The sequence below is a fragment of the Lynx canadensis genome, chromosome D3 (assembly GCF_007474595.2).
Source record: "Lynx canadensis isolate LIC74 chromosome D3, mLynCan4.pri.v2, whole genome shotgun sequence".
Taxonomy (NCBI): Eukaryota; Metazoa; Chordata; class Mammalia; order Carnivora; family Felidae; genus Lynx; species Lynx canadensis.
In genome coordinates, this window is record NC_044314.2 from 50560605 (window position 1) to 50583685 (window position 23081).

Genomic DNA, 23081 nt, shown 5'->3' on the forward strand with positions numbered 1-23081 from the left:
GTTTTGCCAAATGTAGGAAATCTTTTGCCTTCATTTTCATCATTTTTAGTTATATTCTGTGTCTTTTCTCCTTCTGGCCTTCCAGTAATACAAATGTTAAACCTTTTGTTACAGTTCCACAGGTTTCTGAGTCTCAGTTCATTTTTCCCCTTATGATCGAGATCTAGTCTTATGAAAATTTTTATAGGAATTAAGAAGATAATATTAGGTATTTTTTAATGTTGTTGTACTACTGCTAACTAAAGAACATATGATATCTATGTTTTTCCCCAAGGGGAAAATAAATCGGTCACTTAAAGGGTAATTTGAAAAACAGCAAACACTGTCTCCCAAAGCAATATCAAATCATCTGAACTTTTTCATTTATTCATACCAAGACAAAGTCTAGCTTGTGTTCATCCATACCTATACACCTGCTGCCTTTACTCATTTCCTCTTTGAAATTGTCCACGAGTGTTTCCATGGCTTACTAAGATATATCGTTTTCTTGTAACAGCTCTATGTAGTAGTTACTGTTATTATCCTTGTTTTACAGATGAGGGCATTGAGGCTTTGAGGGCTAATATAACATCTTAAGATCATGAGAGACTATTAAGTGTTCTAGAATGGAATATGGCTCCCCATGTCCTTCTGACAAGATACTGTTTACATAAAATATTTTTTTTTATTTTACAAGGTTAACGTCTCAACTCTGTATTTTCATTCTGTTCTCCCTAACATTTCTTGGATTATTACTTAATCATTTATCTTCTATAAAACTATGTGTCTTCTACCTAGCAGTATTCCATCAAGTTTAGGTTCTAATCATGCAGGCTTCTAATCTTTCTCATCTCTTTTGGCCATTATTATTATTTTTTTAATATTTATTTTTTTTAAGTAATCCCTACACCCAACATGGGACTCGAATTCAGAACCCCAGGATCAAGAGTTGTGTGCTCCATCGACTGAGCCAGCCACACACTCCTTGGCCATTATTTTATTTATTCATTTTCATTAACTTTTCTTCCTACTGTAAGCTGGTTTTTGCCATTCTATTTAAGGTTGATAATGACCTTTTCTTTTTAATTTTCTGGAGAGTCTCATCCCTGTTTCTCCTCTGGGCTAGATGGTCTATTGTACCTTTCTGTTATAATCTCTTGTCTCAGGTGTCTATGGATATTATAGTTGTTTGGTATGTTTCATGACCAGTGCCCACTGCTTTTTTTTGCCTGTGTTCCAAGTTATGGAAAACAGAGATGAGGGCCTTGCCTTAGTCTTTAAGGCATCCCCCAGACAGGTTACAACAGAGATATACAATAACTTCCCAATATGATCTTACTCTGCTTCCTCTGATTCAAGATGGGGGAAGTGAGAACCCATCTGCTGCCTTTACTCATTTGGAAGAAGTGGGATAAGAGTGAGTGAAAATGTTGCAAAACTTTCTACCATTTGAAGATGGCTTTTACTTAACTGGACATTTACTTGATTACTCTAAACCTTTGATTGTTTTTCTAAGCTGTTGCAAAGTTGGTTCAGAGAGCTTCTGGGATTTTTTGTTTCGTTTTGTTTTGTTTCTCTGGGGAATGAGAGCTTGGAGCTTCCTAGTCCACCATTTTGTTGGTGTCCGACAGTGACTTTTTAAAAACAACTGTGAAATATATATAAGTGAGACTTAGCATTTGAATTATTTCTGCATGTACAGTACATTAAGTACGTTTACATCATTGTGCAGCCATCATCTGTAATATTTAATTACAAATTATTTGGCTACTTTTGCATTTTTCATTCTGTTTGACTTTCTTATGGTATTTTACTCTGCTTTTAAGTTCTAGAGTTATCTCAGCTTTCATGATGCTATTATATCTTCCTTTCACCTCTCTGACTGCTTGTCAGCCATTTTTGCTCTGCTTACCTTTCAGATGTTTGTGTTTCCCACGGTGCTATTCTTTACTCTTTTTCCATTCTTCCATTGTTTATACTCACTGGGTAATTGAATCTGTTTTCTTGGATTTAAGTGTGTTCTTATGAAATACAAATCCATATCACAGTCCAGTCACTCTGTTGAACTCAAACTCATGTTTTCAACTGCCATCTCATTTACCATAAAATGGTATTCTGCAGGGACCTCAAATTCGTATATCTAAAATACTTATCTTCTCTTTCCAAAATATATTATCTGCCTTGGTTAATGAAGTCACTACTCACTTAAAATAGAAGATATATAATTATTTTTCTAATCACATTATCATTCTTAACCTTTCCTGTCTCTTTTAGTCACTCACTAGATTCTTTTGTTTTTAATGTTCCATTCCTGTTACTCCAGTTCAGTTTAGACTTTTATCTTCTTGTGCTGGTATTACCACAGTTTCCTCCTAATTGCTCTTTTTTTTATACCTGTCTCTTCCTGTTCAAATTTATCATCTTTGTCATTGCCAGGCTTTAGTAAAATTAAAACCAGTTATGTCACTCTTTTTCCCCCCAAAATTCCTGTGGTTCCAAATGGATATCAGAATATAAATACTCAAATTCTTAACTTGGTATGTTATCCCTTTAATACACATTCTGTAACCCATCTTCACAACTTTGACTCCTGTATGTCCTTCTTCTCACCCTTCCAGGACCAGAGCGTTCTCTTCTCATTTCTGAATTCTCCTTGCCTTTCCTCTCTCTAGATTGCCTTTCCCACCTCCATTTTATTCTTCCTAAATTCTGTTTTTAAGGACCAGCTCAAATTTCATCTCTTCCATGAGACCCAAATTGGTTAAACTGCCCTTTCTCTGATCATGTAGTACCTAGTTATAACACTTCTATTATTTACTTCCAGATACAGGAAGTGTTTATTACTGTTATTATTACTTCTGTTTTTCTATGGAGGAGGAGACAGACTTATAAATAATGATAATATAAATACAATAATTCCTATAATAGCACATAGGAAGTCTTTATTAATATTTTCTCAGACTGTTGGAGAAAGCAGCACAAAGTAAGCAACATTTGAGGCATTTGTATGTAATGTTCCCATTCCAGCTGGAGAAAAGAGCAGGTTTAAAGGCAGTGGGGTAGAGTGAGCATGACCATTTGGCATATAGCTGGAGCATACTGTGGCCCAAGCCTAGATGCTTGCATATGGAGAAAATGAGGCTGGAAAGGTATAGCTAGAGACTGATTGGAAAGAGCCACTGTATGTTTTACTAAGTATATAGAATATATATGTTTTTTGTACTATAATTGTCTTAGGGAGTATGATGTATGTAGTAATGTCTCACTAGTTAACAGATTTTAATCACATTTACTATCAGAAGTTGTTAAAATTTCCTAAGGAAATTCTATTTTCATTTTCATATCACTGCTTAATTTTGCGAAATTCCTTCTCTTTTTATATAGTGAAGAGGGCAAAATATACCCATATATTTTCTTTAAGTGGTATATTTTCTGTTACCAAAACATCGTTTCCATCAAACAAATGGAAAGATACACCTCATGGATTGGAAGAATTAGTATTGTTAAAATGTTCACCCTACCAAAAGCAATCTGCAGATTTCAGTTCAGTCTCTCTCAAAATACCAAGAGCAGTTTTTGTTTTTTTTGTTTTTGTTTTTGCAGAACTAGAACAAATAATCCAAAAATTGGTATGGAACCACAAAAGACCTCAAATAGCCAAAGCAATCTTAAGGAAGAAGAACAAAGCTGGAGGTATTATAATCCCAGATTGCAAGATACATATGGCAAAACTATTGTAATCCACTGTAGTACTGTGGCACAAAAATAGAAAGATCAGTGGAACAGATAGAAAGCCTAGAAATAAGGCCATGCCTGTGTGGTCAACTAATCAACAACTGAGGAAGCAAGAATATACAGTGAGGAAAAGACAGTCTTTTCAATAAATGGTGCTGGGAAAACTGGACTGTTTTCTTACACTATCAAAAATATGCTCAAAATGGATTAAAGACTAAAATGTGAGACTTGAAACCATAAAACTTCTAAAAGACAATATAGCCAGTAATGTCTTACACATTGGTCTTAGCATATTTATGGATGTCTCCTCAGGCAAGGGAAATAAAAGTAAAAATAAACTATTGGGGCTACACCAAAATAAAAAAGGAAAAGAAACCATCAACAAAACAAAAAGGCAAGCTAGTGAATGGAAGACGATATTTGTAAATGATATATCCAATAATGGGTTAATATCCAAAATATATAAAGAACATAAAAAAATCTGATTTAAAAAGGGGCAGAGGATGTAAATAGGTATTTTTCCAAAGAAGACATGCAAATGGCCAGCAGTCGCTAATCATCAGGGAAGTGTAATCAAAACCACAATGAAATACCACCTCACACTGGTCAGAATAGCCAGTATCAAATAAACAAGAAAAAATAAGTGTTGACAAGGATGTGGAGAAAAGAGAACCCTTGTGCACCGTTGGTGGGAATGTAAATTGGTACAGCCACTGTGGAAAGCAGTATGGAAATTCCTCAAAAAATTAAAAATACATATACCATATGATCCAGCAATTCTACTGTTGGGTATTTACTAAAGAAAAGGAAAACACTAATTTTTTAAAAAATTTTTCTTTTATTTTTGAGAGAGACAGAGCATGAGCATGAGCAGGAGAGGGGCAGAGAGAGAGGCAGACACAGAATCTGAAGCAGGCTCCAGGCTCTGAGCTGTTAGCACAGAGCCCGACACGGGGCTCAAACCCACGAACCACCTGATCATGACCTGAGCTGAAGTCAGACTCTCAACTGACTGAGCCACCAGGTGCCCCTGAAAACACTAATTTGAAAAGATAAATGTACTCCTATGTTCACGGAATCCTTTTTTGCAGTAGCCATGATATGGTAGCATCTCAAGTTTCCATTGGTAGATAAATGGATAAAGAAGATGTCACACACACACACACACACACACACACACACACACACACTGGTGTATTACTCAGCCATTAAAAAGAATGAGATCTTGCCATTTGTGACAACATGGATGGACTTAGAGGGTACTATGCTAAGCGAAATAAGTCAAAGACAAACACTGTAATTTCACTCATGTGGAATCTGAAAAAGTGAATGAAAAAACAGACTCAAATACAGAGAACAAGCTAGTGGATTAAGAGGTACAGATTTCTAGTTATAAAGCAAGTCAGAGAGATAAAAATTACAGCATAGGGAATTAAGAAAAAAGTTTGACATCAATTTTTTTTTTTTTGAGAGAGAGCGTGAGCAGGGGAGGGTAAGAGAGAGAGGGAGAGAGAGTGAAGGAGAGAGAATCCCAAGCAGGCTCTGTCCTGTCAGCACAGAGCCCAACATGAGGCTAGAACCCACAAACCATGAGATCATGACCTGAGCAGAAACCAAGAGTCTGACGCTCAACCGACTGAGCCACCCAGACTCCAATCAATCTTTTAATACCAAGGGTTAGCCTGTTTTAGAAGTAGTTTGGTTTTCAGAGAACCTGGTTTTACTGCCAGCGTTTTAATGTGTTTTTGGTAGTTTCTAAAAAAATGTCTAGGTCTAGAATGGTAACCAGTTAGATTTTAAACTTTTACTTAAAAGTGAATGTTTTTTATATATAGTATATCTTCTTTCCTACTGCCATTATATTCTCATTTTTTAAAAATATTTATTTATTTTGAGAAAGAGAGAGCAAGCATGTGAACCGGGGAGGGGCAGAGAGAGGGGAGAGAGGGAATCCCAAGCAGGTTCCTCACTCATTGTGGAGCCTGATGCAGGGCTCAGTGTCAGGCACCATGAGATCCATGACCTGAGCCAAAAATCAAGAATTGGAGGTTTAACCGACTGAGCCACCCAGGGGCCCCTATATTCTCATATCTTAAATATATTATTACTGATGGATTTAATCTTAAATGATATTATGCATAGGATTCTTATTTTTTGTAGAGAACAAAAATTTGTAAAAATGTTTAGTTGAATAATTTTCTCCTGCTTCTTTTGCTTAAGTTTTGTTATACGATCTTTTGCTCATAATAGTGCATCTTAGGAAATGTGAAATGTTCATTCTTTGGATATTCTTTTAAAATGTTATATTTGTAATTAATTATACTTGCCTTTATGTGTTTATGTGAAAGTACTTCCCCAATGTGACTAGCTTCTTTGAAAATATACTGCTGTATCATTGTTAAGCTATGAGTAGCAAAGAATTTAATTATTGTAATTCTTTGACATTGGTTCCTCTTTTATGTATCCTCTCTTCTTCAGATCTTAAATTGATGATTAAGCTATATATGATGGGCATGTTGTGAAAGCAGAGGGTAGCTTTTCTTCATGCCTAAATAATAAAGTGAAGGAGCAGTAGGACTACATGTTTTGGCTGTTATGTCTTGTAAATTGTTTTTGTACTTGGGGGAATGTTAATTTCTGTTAAGGTCTTGAGTTCTGATACTAGAATATGGACTGTAGGAAGTGGGGAAGTCTTACTTGTTATTTACAGAACTTTAGAGTGTTGAATAAAAGTCAGAATTCCTTGCTCCGATTTATGGTTGGAGATAGACATTCATTCCTTGTGTAATTTATCTATTGCTTTAAAGTGGAAGCCTGCATACCTCTCCTCCACCACAGTGTCTTGATTCCCCTTAGCCTCTGTTTTGTATATGCTTTAGATTATGCTAGAATACCTTCTTATTCATTTTATTTTTCTGATAAAAGGCATATAAATTTTGCTTATGGACAATCCTGAAAAGCCATATACCATCTCAAATTACTATAAAATTAAAAGTGTAGGGTTTAGGTCCAAACACCTACTCACCATATAATTAGTGGAGACAGCTGATTTTCCATAAACAAAAGTATGATCAAATTCTGTGGCCAAGCAAAAGTGAGATACCCAATGTTAAAAAAAAAAAAAAAAAAAAAAAAAAAAAAGGCAGGATTACGATGTTGGAGAAGGGTTTATAGCACAGTGACCTAAGATTTACTCTTAGGGTTTTATGACCACATGACTAAAATGTCTGTTTTTCTCTTTATGTCACTTCTAGCAGTAGTGAGACTAATATGTAGAACTTTCAAATGTCAGGGAAATAAAGCAAAGAGAGGGAAGTAGGACTCTTAACGGACACTTTACATACTTATTTAATTCTCACAAATCCATTATGAGTTGTAGGTAGTTACTATTCTCATTTTACAGAGGAGAATACAGGCTCAGAAAGTTTATGTGACTTGTCCTCCCAATGGTAGCATGCAAATACACTGTTTTATTTTCTTCAAAATGCTTTTGATTTATTTGAATTCTTTTGACCCATCTGGAATTCATTTTATTATGAAGCATGACTCAAAAATCCTTCATCTGCATAGTTCTGTTCAGTTATACAAACATTTACCAAAGAGTGACACTTTTGTCAGCCCCATCTTTCCCCTGTCCTGACTATTAAATGGGCAGTTCTCTTGCCCTTTCAGTGCAAGAAGTCCTATAGCTCATGCATTGGTTAATTGTATTTCAGTGCAGTGACATTTATTGAACCCCTGCTATTAAGTATTTCAGCGAGGATGCTTTAAGTTATAAGAAATAGAAAATCCGATGCACGCTGAGTCAGACAATTCATTCTCAGGTATGTGTAGACTGGCTCCAGAGTAGGTTAATTCAGTGATTCAACAAACATCATCAGGGACCCAGGTTCCTTCCATTCTTTGGCTCTATCATTATCATTGTGTTTGGCTTTGTCCTCTGCCAACTTCCCTTGAGGCTGCAAGATGGCTGCTGTTATTTGAGGTGTCACGTACAGACATGATATTTTCTCATGAAAGGAAGATATTTCTTTTAAAAAAATTTTTTTTAATGTTTATTTTTGAGAGACAGTGGGACAGAGCACAAATGGGGGAGGAGGGGCAGAGAGAGAGGGAGACACAGAATCCAAAACAGGTTCCAGGCTCTGAGCTGTCAGCACATTCGAGCAGGGCTCAAACTTACGACCTGAGCTTAAGTTGGACACTTCACAGATTGAGCCACCCAGGCACCCCTAGATATTTCTTACATGTATCACTTTCAAGAGAGAAGAAATTTCCCCCAGAATCCTTCTGAAGACTTTCCCTCATGTTTCATGTGCCAGCTTATTACCATCTTCCTGTATTTAAAGTGAACATTGGCAAGAGTAATGGGCCACCATTTTGGTTTAGATTACACTAATCAGAACCATCCTCCTGATGCTGAGGAAGATCTCCCTACTTCTGGGAGCTCATAGTCTTGTGGAGGAAGTTGGGTGACTTGAACAAAATTGAAGTTAAATTAGGAAGGTAGAAGGGGGAAATAATTGTTGAGGTAGGAGAACCAATAGTCTTACTATCTACTGTGTTATCAGTAAAATGTGATGCTCAGTTCTGGGGCTTAGCTTGCTCAAAGCACTTGAAATCTAGCTTGAAGATTGAAGTAAAAAATAAGACAAGGGGAACTGTCAGTTTTTATAAGTAGTTTAGTGAAGGTCATGCAGAAGAAAGAGTAGGAGAAAGAGTAGTAGAGAAAACAAGTTTGAATCCTAGCCAGACACCTTTCTAGTTAGAAGAATGATTTGTGGTTTTCTGTTAATTTTTTAACAATACAGCTTGAGTTTAAATATACATATTCTCAATTCCTAATTTCATTTTTGAGATATTCAGGATTTTTTCAATCATATTTTTATCATGGTCATGTTATATTTATAACTAGTAAACTAGGAGTTAACATTTTGATTCTGATACAGGTTGCTAGCTAGTATTGGACAAGTCAGTATTTCTGATTGCTATTTGTCCTGGCTATAAGATGAAGTGGTTCAACAAGGCAATTTTTGAGATTTTTTTGTGCCTAACATTTAGTAAAAAAAACAAAAAAAACCCTCAAAAACAACAACAACAACAAAAAACTTATATGGAGTAAGATTGGAAGCAGTTGCTTTAATATATTTACCAAAGAGAGCATATGAGTAAAATTTAATGTACATTTCCCACATTTTTTAATGTTTCATGTGGTAGTGAAAAACAATTTAAGCTATTATAATTTAGTTCTGAATCTTTTAAAATTGGCAAGTATCTTTGGAAGTAGATGTTTACTATAAACTATTAAAATAATAGTTATTGGGGCGCCTGGGTGGCACAGTCGGTTAAGCGTCCGACTTCAGCCAGGTCACGATCTCGCGGTCCGTGAGTTCGAGCCCCGCGTCAGGCTCTGGGCTGATGGCTCAGAGCCTGGAGCCTGTTTCTGATTCTGTGTCTCCCTCTCTCTCTGCCCCTCCCCTGTTCATGCTGTGTCTCTCTCTGTCCCAAAAATAAATAAACGTTGAAAAAAAAATTAAAAAAAAAATAATAGTTATTATAAAATATGTTGAGATTATTGCTTTGTATGTACAGGCATTTTCCAGACAACTTTAAGGTACTAAAATATTGCCTAAAATTTTTATTGTGTAGTCAGGAGTACTTGGACTACTCTATAGATTAATTTTGGGGAGTAACCCGATGCACTGACATTTAGTATCTAATCTGAGAAAAGTATTTCTTGAATAATGTAATACCTTTGCTGTTGAGCATAAACATCACTGGCTTAAATGTACATTTTATGCCTACTTGTTCAGGTCATTCTGCAAGGTGCTGTGGGAGAAAACAAGATATTAACTGTGGTTTCTGCCTTAACTTAAAAGTCTTTTTTTTGAATTCATGTTTGTCTTTTCCTAGAAAATAGTGAATTCACATACTTATTGGTTTGGCTTTTCAGTTTAGATTAGACCAAGCATCAGCTGGTCTTTCTAAAAATCATGTTTCCATATAAAGGTTCTGTTTTTTTGTTTTTTGTTTTTTCTGTAAAAAGAATTACCAGAAATATTCAAATCGCTTAGAAGAGTCTAGGATATGTATTTTTTTTTTGACACCCATAGTTTTCTTTTCTTTTCTTTTTTTTTTTAATTTAAACCCAAGTTAGTTAACATATAGTGTAATAATGGTTTCAGGAGTAAAATTAGTGATTCATCACTTACATATAACACCCAGTGCTCATCCCAACAAGTACCCTTCTTAATGCTCGTACTCATTTAGCCCATCCCCCCACTCACCTCCCCTCCAGCAACACTCAATTTGTTATGTGTATTTAAGAGTTTCTTATGGTTTGCTCGGGTTTTTTTTTTTTTTCCAATCTTCTTTTTCCTTCCCTTCCCCTGTGTTCATCTGTTTTGTTTCTTAAATACCACATATGAGTGAAATCATATTTGTCTTTCTCTGATGCCGCTTATCATAATACTTTCTAGCTCTATCCATGTTTTTGCAAATGGCAAGATTTCATTCTTTTTGATCACCGAGTAATATTCCATTACACACACACACACACACACACACACACACACACACACACACACATATCTTTTTAATTCATCAGTCAATGGACATTTGGGCTCTTTCCATAATTTGTCTATTGTTGATGGCACTGCTATAAACAGTTTATTTGAAGATACAGGGCATATGCCCTCTCAAATCAGCATTTTTGTATTCTTGGGATAAATACATAGTAGTGCAATTGCTGGGTCATAGGGTAGGTCTGTTTTTAATTTTTTGAGGAACCTGTTCTCCAGAGTGGCTGCATCAGTTTGCATTCCCACCAGCAGTGCAAAAGTGTTCCCCTTTCACCACATTCTCACCAACATCTGTTGTTTCCTGAGTTGTTAATTTTAGCCATTCTGAGAAGTGTGAGGTGGTATCTCATTGTCATTTTGATTTGTATTTCCCTGATGCTGAGTGATGTTGAGCATCTTTTTATGTGTCTGTTAGCCATTAGGAGGAAATGTATCTTGAAGATAGATGAATTTGCATTAGTGGAGGAGCTTTTTCTTCAGATCTGCACAAACCTGTATATTTTGAAAAGCCAGTATCAAATGGATTGGTCTTTTTAAGCAATCAACAGCATTGGTATTATTACCTGTTTTTTCCATGTTCAGTTTCCAACTTATGCAATGATATATTTTAAAGTGTGTGTAAATTTGACTCTGCTTTCTGGTTTCTTCAGGAAATATTTTAAGTACTTGTGTTCTAAAATAGCTGAGTGATCACACCTGTGGCTTAACACAGAGTATAAAGTCTGCATATCCTCTGGCTTTAATTTTTCCTTCAACCTTTTATGAACATGACTGTACAGGGTCTGCAGAAGGTGTGTCTTCCCTTGTTGCTTTTGTTTTTATTCTTGGGATCCGCTAAATTTCCCCAGGTAAATAAAATGAAGATTACTTGGGATTATCTGAATATTCCTCCTGCTCCTGCCACAAGATGGATATAACCCGAATAGATGTGTTCCCACTTGAGCATTGATTGGTACACCTTCACACTGCTCTGCACTTGCTGAGATAATATTTAAAAATCCACCTAAAAGTAAAAGCCTTTGTCCTTTACTAATGGTTGTCCTATAAAGTGCTTCACAGAAAGAGAACTCTTATGAAAATGCAATATATTTTTATAATTAAAAATTTATCTAAATGCAGAATTTATTTTATACCAAACAGTCACTGTTTAGTTACTATCTTGTCAAATATTTATAGTCACAAATGTACACCATTTGTTTTTGATGAGTATCTCAAATAAAGATAAATGTAGGAAGGGGGAGTGAAAGTACAATTTCATGGGAAATGGAATTTCAATTTCAAAGGGAAAGGGCATGAGTTGAAGTTTTATGTAGTGAGTTTATAGTGATTTTGCTGCTTCTCAGACTGGGAGAGTTAGAAGGTAAAAAATCTATATGTGAAATAAATAAAAACAATTTTTTTCTTCTTTCCAGCGCCCATGTAATCTTGTAAAAGGTGTTGAATGCAAGATGTTTGAGAGAGGACAAACAAAATGTTTGTGTTGTGTGTTATTCTTTACTCATAATAAAGGAAAGTGTTCATAGTATGATCCCAAAACTAACTGTTTGTTTGTTTATTTGTTTAGGATGGATTGGATGCTTTGGTATATGATTTGGATTTTCCTGCCTTAAGAAAAAACAAAAATATTGACAACTTTTTAAGCAGATGTAAGTAATTATTTGTGGAGGTTAATGACAGACTCTATATAATGAAATATTAGATAATTCAGGCCAATATTTTTTTTTCTTCTGTGTACTCTTTGGTTATTTCATCAGTAATTCCTACATAAAATAATAGGAAATAAGAAAGAAACTTTATTAGTTTATTAATATGAATGCCTAACAGGAGAATATTTTATAATATTTTATAAAATATTTTCCAGAAAAGGGAACGAAAAGTAAATGGCTAAAATAAGTAAGTTAAAATAATCATATACATACATGCATATTGAATTTCAATAGTGTTATATTTACTCTTTATTTTTCTTTTGTAAATTATTAGCTGTTTCAATACCTGCAGGTAAGAACAGATTGCATATGAAAAGCTCTCCTACCAATGAGATAATGAGAATTTTCTCCATGGAAGGTGGCTTATATATTAGGTTTTACAGATTTTTTTTTCTAAAAACTTTTTTGGATTTTGATATTAGATTTAATCAATTAAAACTTGATTAAATAATTTATTAAGATAGTTTTAAACTTTAATCTTTTTTTTTTTTTTTTTTTTTTTATTTTTTTTTAAATTTTTTTTTTTTCAACGTTTTTATTTATTTTTGGGACAGACAGAGACAGAGCATGAACGGGGGAGGGGCAGAGAGAGAGAGGGAGACACAGAATCGGAAACAGGCTCCAGGCTCCGAGCCATCAGCCCAGAGCCTGACGCGGGGCTCGAACTCACGGACCGTGAGATCGGACCGTGAGATCGTGACCTGGCTGAAGTCGGACGCTTAACCGACTGCGCCACCCAGGCGCCCCTAAACTTTAATCTTAAAAAATGACAATAAGATTTGGATATATAATATTCCCACTCCATTTCTTTATTTCTTTTCTGTACATAGTGATACATTTGGGGTAGGCTGGTTTTAAAATATGTTAAAATTCAATTTTAGTTATATATGTTTTGTTAGAAAATTTTATTTTTCTAAGTAGTAAGATCTTTTTACTTCGTTCTATTTCTATATCATTTTTACACTTTGAAATCTTGCCTCAGAATTTTAATTTTTTTAAATCAGTTAATTTAATTTTTTTAAGTTTCTTTTTTATAAAAATATTCAGTCTGATTTAATTTTGTAATTGGTGCCAGAGTCTGAATTGGGAACTTTTTAAGTATAAGTTTTCTTAATTTCTCACATCTTACTGAAGTTACAGGACCATTTTATTACTGTTACATTTGCTTATCAACCTAATGTACTCAAAAATAGAGCAAAAAAACTAAAAAAGTGGAGAATCTTGACCATTTCTTATTTGATGGGAGGCATAGAATAAATGCTTATTAGTACAAGGGGGTGGTGCTGTATGATTTTGTGAAATAGGCTAGCAAAGATTGGAACGCATGCTTTCTTAAGCTATTACTCATTTTACTATACAATATTATTACTTTCATAATAGTAAATATGCCTTTATATTACATATTTTTATAAATAGAAATATCATAAGCCACAGTAGAAATAAGTAAAATAAAGTGAAAGTATAAAGCCTAAAGTAAATTTTTAACTGATAAACTTAAATAGTTTAGTTTTTAAATTGGAGAAAAGTACAGAGTAACATAACAAAATTTTAGCAAATTGGATCTAGCATTATGTAAAAATTGTGATAAAGAAGGGTGTATACCAGGATTACACTGTAAAATTTAAGGTTCAAAAATCAATTAGTGTAATTTACCATAGTAATGTATTAAAAAAGAAAATCCATAATATCATTCAGGAAATGCAGAAAATGCATTTGATAAAATTAGGTATCCATTCATGATTTAAAAATATCTCTCTGGGGGCGCCTGGGTGGCGCAGTCGGTTAAGCGTCCGACTTCAGCCAGGTCACGATCTCGCGGTCCGTGAGTTCGAGCCCCGCGTCAGGCTCTGGGCTGATGGCTCGGAGCCTGGAGCCTGGTTCCGATTCTGTGTCTCCCTCTCTCTCTGCCCCTCCCCCGTTCATGCTCTGTCTCTCTCTGTCCCAAAAAAAATAAATAAACGTTGAAAAAAAAAAAATATCTCTCTGAAAACTAAGGAAACTTCCTTACCCTGATAAAAAGAATCCACAAAAAAACCTACAGTTAGATTGTATTTAGTTGTGTATGACCAAATGCTTTCCTCGTAAGATCATGAAGAGGCAAGTCTGTCTGCTCTTACCACTTTCATTCAACATTGTCCTGGAAGTTCTAGACAGTACAGTAAGGTAAAATAAAAAAAAAAATCATATAGATTAAAAAGGAAGAAGTAAAAATTCAGACAACATGCTTTTGTATACATAAAAATCTCAAGATTCTACCAAAAAACCTACAAGAACTAATTAAGTTCAACAAAGCTGAAAATTAGAAGATTAATATGCAGAAAGCAATTCTATTTCTCTATATTAGCAATAACCGATTTGAAATTGACATAACAAATATAGCATTGTTTATAATAGAAACAAAAACATGGCTAATTTAAGGATAAATTTGACAAAATATGTATCAGACTTGTATACTGAAAACTACATATTACTGAGAAATTACAGAAGACCAAAAAAAAAAAAAAAAAGAATGTATATTCAGTGTTCATGGATTGGACAGTTCAATAATAATATGTTAAGAGTCCTCATATTAACTGATAAATAGAATCCTTTATTCTCAGAACCTGAGAAGCCTTTTTTTTCTCTAAAGTGACCAGCAATTCTAAAATTCATATGAAAATGTGAAGGATCTGGAGTAGCCAAAGCAATTTTGGAAAGTAAGAGCCAGGTTGGAGAACTAATACTACAAGATTTCAAGATCAAGACAGTATATATTAATGAAAGAATAAATACATAAAATAAATAGAACAAAATAGAGACTTCAGAAATACATAACCATCGATTTATTTTCGACAAGGTAATTCAAATGCAAGCCTTACTTCACACCATATATAAAAATTAACTCAGAATTTTTCATAGACCTAGATTTAAAAGCTAAAATAGCACTTCTGGAAGAAAACACAAAATATTTGTGACTGGTTAGGCAATAATTTTTTAGATGGGACACAAATAGCACAGACTACTTTTAAAAGAAGATAGATGAGACTTCATCAAAATTCAAACTTTTTCTCTTCAGAAGACATTGCTAGGAAAATGAAAATAAGAGCCATAGACTAGGAGAAAATAGTTGCAAAACCTGTGAAAAGGGAAAGAATGGTCTTTCAACAAATGGTGCTCAGACAACTGGTTATCTATAGTTAAAAGAATGAAGTTGGACTGTTAACTCACACCATATACAAAAGTCATTCAGAATGTAAGAACCAAACTATGAAACTCTCTATAAAGGAAAACATTGGCATAAATCTTCATGGTCTTGGATTAGTCAGTTTCTTAGATATAATACCTAAAGTTTAAGCAACTAAAGAAACAATAAAAAGACAACCCAATTTAAAAATAGGCAAGTCAATTGAATAGACATTTCTCCAGAGAAGACATACAGATGGCCAGTATGCAACATTGTTTAGTCATTGGGCAGTTCCAAATTACGGCCACAGTGAGATACCATAACACATCTATAAGAATAACTAAAATTTTAAAGCTGACAATATCAAGAATATATGAAAATGTGGAGCAATTGAACTCTGGCATGTTGCTGGGTGGTTTGTAAAATGGTAAGGCGCTCTGGAAAACAGTTGGCATTTTTCTTATAAAATTATACATGCATTTACCTTATGACCCAGGAATCCCACTTCTGGGTATTTATCCAAGAGAAATGAAACCAAATGTACACATAGAGACCTCTATGAGAATGTTTAAGGTGGCTTTATTCAAAATTGCTGTAAACTGGAAGCTGCTGAAATGCCCATCAGTTGGTAAATGGGTAACCAAATTGTGGTATATCCATATAATGGAATACTCAGTAGTAAACAGGAGTAAATTAAAGTAAATTAAATTAAGTAAATTCTGATATGTGCAACAACGTCAGTAAATCTCAAGAACATTGTAGTAAGTGGAAAAGGCCAGGCACAAAAGGGTACACTGTATCATTCTGTCTGTATGACATAACATCCCCCTTTAATTCAAGTTGTATTTCACACAGAGTAATAGATCTTCAGGGGATGATCATATTTTACATTATGCAATTATATGGATATTTATAGCTTTTGTTATTGAGTACATCAAAATTTTTTACTAAAGGTGAATGTTTAAATTGGTTTTTGTTGACAGTTATCATATATAGTGATCTAAAAATATACCTGGAATGTGGGATAAAATCATTCTCTTCAGTAATTCAGCTAAAGTCTTACTAGAGTGTAACAACTTTAAAGTATAGCAGTTTGAAATATTTTAAACTTCAGGCCTAATTATATTACAAGCTGTTAATTTTCATCCCTTTGTATTGAAGAATGTTTACAGACTAAAAGGGAAACAATCTGACCATTTAACTGAATAATTAGTTAAATATAAAGATTTGCTTTTCTGGACTCTGGTGTATGATATCTGAATGAAAAGGACTACAAAGAAAATGTTTATCATCCTCACATAACTAATAAATACTTTAAGGTGAATTTTAAGTCAGGGTTAGAGATCCAAATAAAATGGTGGGAGTTAGTCACATTTTAGAAGAAACATGTTTAGGGGAGTGCATTGGGAGGAGGAGAAAGAGAAAATTTGGGAACAGTGATTATGACTATATATTTGTAAACCATTATGAATGCCACTGAGACTTGGGGTATAAGATTGTTAATTATGTTAGTAGAAAAGCAAACTTATTAAACAAATCTAACAGTCTAAAAAAAGATAATAGAGGAGGGAAGAGCAGTGTGTGAGAAATTCCATGAACCTGAGAGTAAAAATATGATAGAGAGCATTTGTTTAGATAAAAACAAACAAAAAAACCCTAGAAATGATACTTAATGGTAACATACTATAGCTTTTCTATTCAGTTCATTTTAGACCAGTGTTTCTAGTCTAAAGTGGCACTGTTGACATTTTGGGTCAGATAACACTGTTGGCAGGAGGGGCTGTCCTTTGCATTGTATGATGTTTACCAGTCAGTATCCCTGGCCTCTACCTTCTAGATGCCAATTGCATGCTCTTTTCTTTCCCTCAGTTGTGACTGCAAATTGCTTAAGTCAAATCTCACTCCCAGCCTTTCATACAGTTTGCTATATAACCTTTCAAGTTACATTTTAAAAAAAAATTTTTTTAATGTTTATTTTTTGAGAGAGAAAGAGGCAGAGAACAAGCAGGGGATGGGCAGAGAGAGAGGGAGACACAGAATCTGAAGCAGGCTCCAGGCTCTGAGCTGTCAGCACAGAGCCTGCACCGGGCTCAAACTCACAAACTGTGAGATCATGACCTGAGCCAAAGTTGGAGGCTTAACCGACTGAGACACCCAGGCACCCCCAAGTTACATTCTTATCTGTACTGCTACTCTTTGTTTCCTTACACCTCCACCATACAGCTTACATTTACTTTTTAGAAGATACTTTGATATCATCTCCACAGTACTTTTCAGTGTTGCCCTCCTCCTTCTAAAATTCCTTCTAACCCCATCCAACTTAAGAGTCATCCTTTAAATTTCAAATTAGGCTTCACTTTAGTTTCCTAGCCCCTTGTGCTAGGTCAGATATACTGCTGCTAGGCATGTGCTTTCATGGCATCTTGTGCACTTATCACAGTTAGGTTATATTTATTTTTGTGATTATTTGATTAGTATCCATTCCTCTTCTCCTTCCCTCATCAGTAGATTGAAAGTGTCATGAAACCTGGGGCATTTGTATTTGTATAGCAAAACCTGACTGAATATTAGTTACTCATTAAATATTTGTTAATGTATTAGAGCTTAAATGCTGGCTTGTTAGAGATGATCTAGAAAGTATCCTTTTGTTAGTAGAGTTTGGATATGATCATTGTCTTTTTAAATTGTTTTTTATTACCACATATTTCAAATGAATTGATGATAATACAATACATATCTACATGTCCATGATCATGAATAAGTTAGTAGTTAATTCTTTGCCCTATTTGCTTTTGATCTTTTGTTCAAAATAAGATGTTAAGTTACACCCTAAGCTTTGGGCCTCATGTCTTCCTCTTCCAGATGTGAACACTAGCCTAGAATTGATATACGTATTTAGTCCTTGTTAAACTTTCTCAGAATAGTGATTTCTAAAAAGAAAGCCACCCACATAAAATCACCAAATCAAAAACAAGCATACAGAAAGATCAACAAACAAGCCACATATGACAAGAACAAAATAATTTTGGTTGAGATGTAGAAAATAAATTTCTTTCAGAAGTTTCTGTTATTTTAAGGTGTAAATCATTGTATGTATCATTATATTAAATCATTATATCAAAGGATAATTTACATTTATCGTTGTAAAAGGGTTGTATCTTAAGTTTTTATTTTTCCAAGTAATTATATTTCGTAACCAATCATACAATATTTTAATGTTTCATTAGATGGAGTTTAACTTCTGTTTTCTCTTTTCCTTCCAAAAATGAGATTAAACATCAAATTAGGTATTGTTTATATGCAAACAAGCATAAATGATCATTAGAAAGTTTGTTCCTCCTTCTCCTGTCTTGAAGTTTTAATATGTCTTTACTCTGGCATGTTTTAAAACATAAAATGCTTTTTTTCCATGCTTTTAAGATTTGTAAAATCATGAAACCTTTCTGCTTCTTAAATGATTATTATGGTAACCGAATGTTACTGTTACCTTTAAATTAGCTATTCATTGCCTGGTGATCAAAATCAGTGAGCAGTTATCTTGTATTAAAAAACATGAAGGAGAAATAAATTATTTTCAGTTCAGCATATTATGCTGATATTGTCAGTGAATCCATTGTTCATCTAAAGAAGTAAAAACAACTTGACTCTGTTTGCCTTAGCTGCTTGTAGAATTACACAAAAGGTACATATTGCTCAATAGAAAAAGGAACACTTTTTCTCTTATATATTTCTCTTATAATAATAATTAAAGCATCACACATTTTTATGACTTGTAGAAAACCCCTTATTTTAATGTTGGTGGTTAGTTTCTCCTAAGAGTATCTCATTATATTTGTAAAATCATGTACTATAATATTGAAGATGAGTATTACATTATCTATAGTAAAATAAAGACCGTTTTATCTACTTTGAATACAAAGTTTGATGTAGTTAGAGATGTATACTTTTTGGGGAATTCTAAGGAGCAACAATGATAAAAACAATTTATGTACTACCTATATATGCTATTCTACATTTAAGAAGGATAAATGTGAGAAGAAGAAGATATAAATACATAATATTGATCATGTATTGTGATTAGCATACAATTCCATTTTCAGGTTCTTCTGATAAAAATGTAAAACTATCATTTGGTAGTGGCATTTAAAAACTCCACTGCTAAGTATGAAGGTATAAAAATGAGCATGCATTAATGTGGGACATATTTCAGCCAGAAGGCATTGAAATGTACTAAGATTTTGACAAGTTTGATTGTGTGTGTGTGTGTGTGTGTGTGTGTGTGTGTGTCTGTCTGTGTCTGTGTATTAGGTCTATAAATGGCTTACATATTTTGGTTAACTCTAGCACGTGAATGGTGAATGTATCTCTGTTTTGGGGAGATGGGAACAGGGTTGTAGTCCTAATATATTGGGATTAATTCTTCAACTGTATACTGAAATATAAGAAAAATAGTAATTTTTGAAGGAAATGAACCAAAAGAGAGTCCAGAAGCATACTTTTTAATTACATGAAAATTTGAAGTAAACTTAACATGACACTTAGTGTCATTGGGAAAAAGGTAGATTGTTCAGTAATTTATATTCGATATCCATATGAAGAGAAAATGAATTTCAGTCTCAAATGTAAAGACATAAGGTACTAGATGAATTTAAATGTATTATATTTATAGTCTTCAAGTAGGGAATGTCTTTTTTTTTGGGGGGGGGAATGTCTTTTTTTAAAAGCAAGATTTGAGGACTAGCAACTGTAAAGGAAACATTGACAGATTTTTGCCTTATCAAAACTATGTAAGGAAAGAAATATTTAAAGAACACTAATAAACTGAAAGAATTATAATGTATTTAATAGAATTATATTTCTAATATAGGAAGAGATCCTTCTAATCAATAAGAAAAAAAATTTTTTAAATGGACACAGTAACTGAATATGGAGTATAAAGGAGAAAATCTGTAAATGACAACTGAGTAGTTAACAGTTGAACAAATCCATTAATATTTCAACAAATATGGGTTAAAATAAGAAATAGGCTCCCCTACCCCCCACATCTGAATGAGAAAAATAAGAAAGAATAATACCTAGGATTGGTGACTGTTAAGTGAGAGTGAAAATTGGTGCAGTCATTTTGAAGGGCAGTTGGACAGTGTATTTTAAAACTAATAATGTTCATGAGCATAACCTAATCTTTTACTTAAATATATCCTGCAAAAACAGCTCTATAAGTGTACAGGAATGTTCATCATAGCAAATCTGTGTTGTTGTTAGGTCAAAAAGTTAGAACACAAACATAAATCAATGGGTGAAATCTTTCAGCTATCCACAGTGTGATACTTTCCATGAAAAGTAAGTTGCAAAATACTTTCTATGTCAATAAATATAGATAATACATTTTTAAAAATGAATATGTGTATTCCATTTAATGAATCTATCTTAATTTAAAAAAACTGTTTCTGTAATGGTGGACGCTTAGGGTCCTTCCGGTTTTTCACTATTATAAATAAGGCTGTGATGAAAGTTCTTGTACATACAGTTTGATGTGTACTTGCTGCTCCTTTCTTTGGAGTGAGTCCAGGAATTGCTGAGTCAAAAGTTATATCCAGTTTGCATTTTGATACTTCGTGCCAAATGCAGTTTTATACCAGAAGGTGGTATGAAAGTTGGAATTTTAAAAATAGCCATAAAATTGAATAAACTATGCAGTGTGACCTAGTATATTACAAAAGCTTGTTTGAAGCTATTACAAATAAAATAACACTAAATTAGATTTTTTAAAAAGAAATGTTAAGTATCCTCTTTATTTTTAAAATAAATTATGTTATAATAAACTTATGGAAGAGTTGCAAAAATAGAAATTCCTGTATGTCCTTACCCTAACGTTAGTATCTCCTGTAATCATGGCTCATTGGCAAAAATAACAAATTAAAATTGATGTATTACTGTTAACTAGTTAAATACTTTAATACCAGTTTTTCCACTAAGCTCTTGGTTCCAGAATCCAATCTAGAGTATTACATTGTATTTAGTTTTCATTTCTTCTTAGTCTCCTCTAGTCTGTGATAGTTTCTCAGTCTTTGCTTATTTAAAAAAAATTTTTTTAATGTTTATTTTTGAGAGAGAGCATGAGTGGTGGAGGGGCAGAGAGAGAGGGAAACAGAATCTGAAGCAGGCTCCAGGCTCTGAGCTGTCAGCACAGACCCCGACCTGGTGCTTGAACTCATGAGCCACAAGATCATAACCTGAGCCGAAGTTGGATGCTTAACTGACTGAGCCACCCAGGCACCCCAGTCTTTGCTTATTTTTTATGACCTTTTTTTATGACAGTTTTGAAGATTACTGATCAGGTATTTTGTAGTCAATTTGTGTTTGTCTGATGTTAGACTGGGGTTCTGGTTCTGTGATAGCATCATGATTTATCACTGGTAATGTTAACTTTTATCACTTGGTTTAAAATAGTGTCTGTCAGGCTGGAAAATTACTATTTTCCCTTTCCAAAACCTGTCGTTTGCAATCTGGTTACTTGTTCTGCCCATACTTATGGTCAGGGTGATCAGTAAGCTCCACCTCCAGACTCAAAAGGTTGTATGTAGTCTTTCACACAGAAGTTTTTTATTTTGAAAGTCTAATTTATCAATTATTTCTGTTATGGATTGTGCTTTTGGTGTTGTGCATAAAAATCATTGCCAAACCCAAGATTGATTCATTAAATAGTTTTATTGAGATGTAATTTATATTCTGTAAAATTCATTCATTTAAAGTGTACAATTCATTGTTTTGTGTGTATTTTTAGTTGTGTAGCCATTACTAGTCACTTTTAGAACATTTCATAACCTCATAAACCCCATACACATTAGCAGGCACTCCGCATTTTCCCCTAATTTCCCCAGCCCTAAGCAAGGACTAATCTATTTTATGTCTATTTAGTTTCCTATAGGTAATAAACATTACCTATAGATGGAATTATATGTGGTCTTTTGTGACATTTTTTGGACTTAGCATGATTTATTCAATGTATTATCTATGTTGTAGCATGTATTCTTTTTAATTGCCAAATAATATTCCATTGAGTAAATATACCTACCACATTTTGTGTATCCGTTTATCTGTTGATGACCATTTGTATTGTTTCTACTTTCTGGCTACCATGAATAATCCTGCTATGACTGTGAACAAGTATTTGTAGACTTGTGTTTTCATTTCTCTGGGGTAGATACCTAGAAGTGGAATTGCTGGGTCATATGGTAATTCTATGAGAAATACAAGATTGATTTTTTTTTTTCAACGTTTTTTTATTTTTGGGACAGAGAGAGACAGAGCATGAACGGGGGAGGGGCAGAGAGAGAGGGAGACACAGAATCGGAACCAGGCTCCAGGCTCTGAGCCATCAGCCCAGAGCCCGACGCGGGGCTCGAACTCACGGACCGCGAGATCGTGACCTGGCTGAAGTCGGACGCTTAACCGACTGCACCACCCAGGCGCCCCTGATTTTTAAAATATATACTTTTATTATTTTGGAGTAAATATGTGTGACTTTTCTTTTGTTCCTGAGTAGGTAAAAGCTGCATGTAGTTGATTGTCTCCATTTATATCATTAAATGTTTTTAATGTTTCAGTATCATTGAGTATATATGTACATCAGGGACGTATCCATGAATGAAGTGTGGTCTCTATCCTTAAGGAAATGGGAATGTACTATATGTACTATATACTAGAAAAAACATAGCTATATAAGCGATTTCAGTCCAGATTGATAGATGAAATAATCAAGTAGTAGTGGTGTCTCAGAGGAGAGGGAGTTATTCCATCTGCTTGAGAGGATCAGCAATGGCTGAAGAGGAGATACATACAGAATTAGATATTATTTGATAGTAACTTGGTCAGCTAAAGTAGGACAGGTCACTTCAGGCTGATGATCAGTATCTG

At 34.0% G+C, this 23081-nt stretch overlaps 1 protein-coding gene across 3 annotated transcripts in view; it reads left to right on the plus strand.

The window, feature by feature from the left end:
* ROCK1 (Rho associated coiled-coil containing protein kinase 1) overlaps positions 1–23081 on the plus strand; it is a 160365-nt gene that overhangs the window by 25829 nt on the left and 111455 nt on the right. For all 3 annotated transcript variants that reach the window (XM_030336457.2, XM_030336456.2, XM_030336458.1), the window contains exon 2: positions 11860–11941. In XM_030336457.2, the coding sequence (XP_030192317.1) occupies positions 11860–11941 (82 nt within the window). The remainder of the gene's footprint in view (positions 1–11859; positions 11942–23081) is intronic.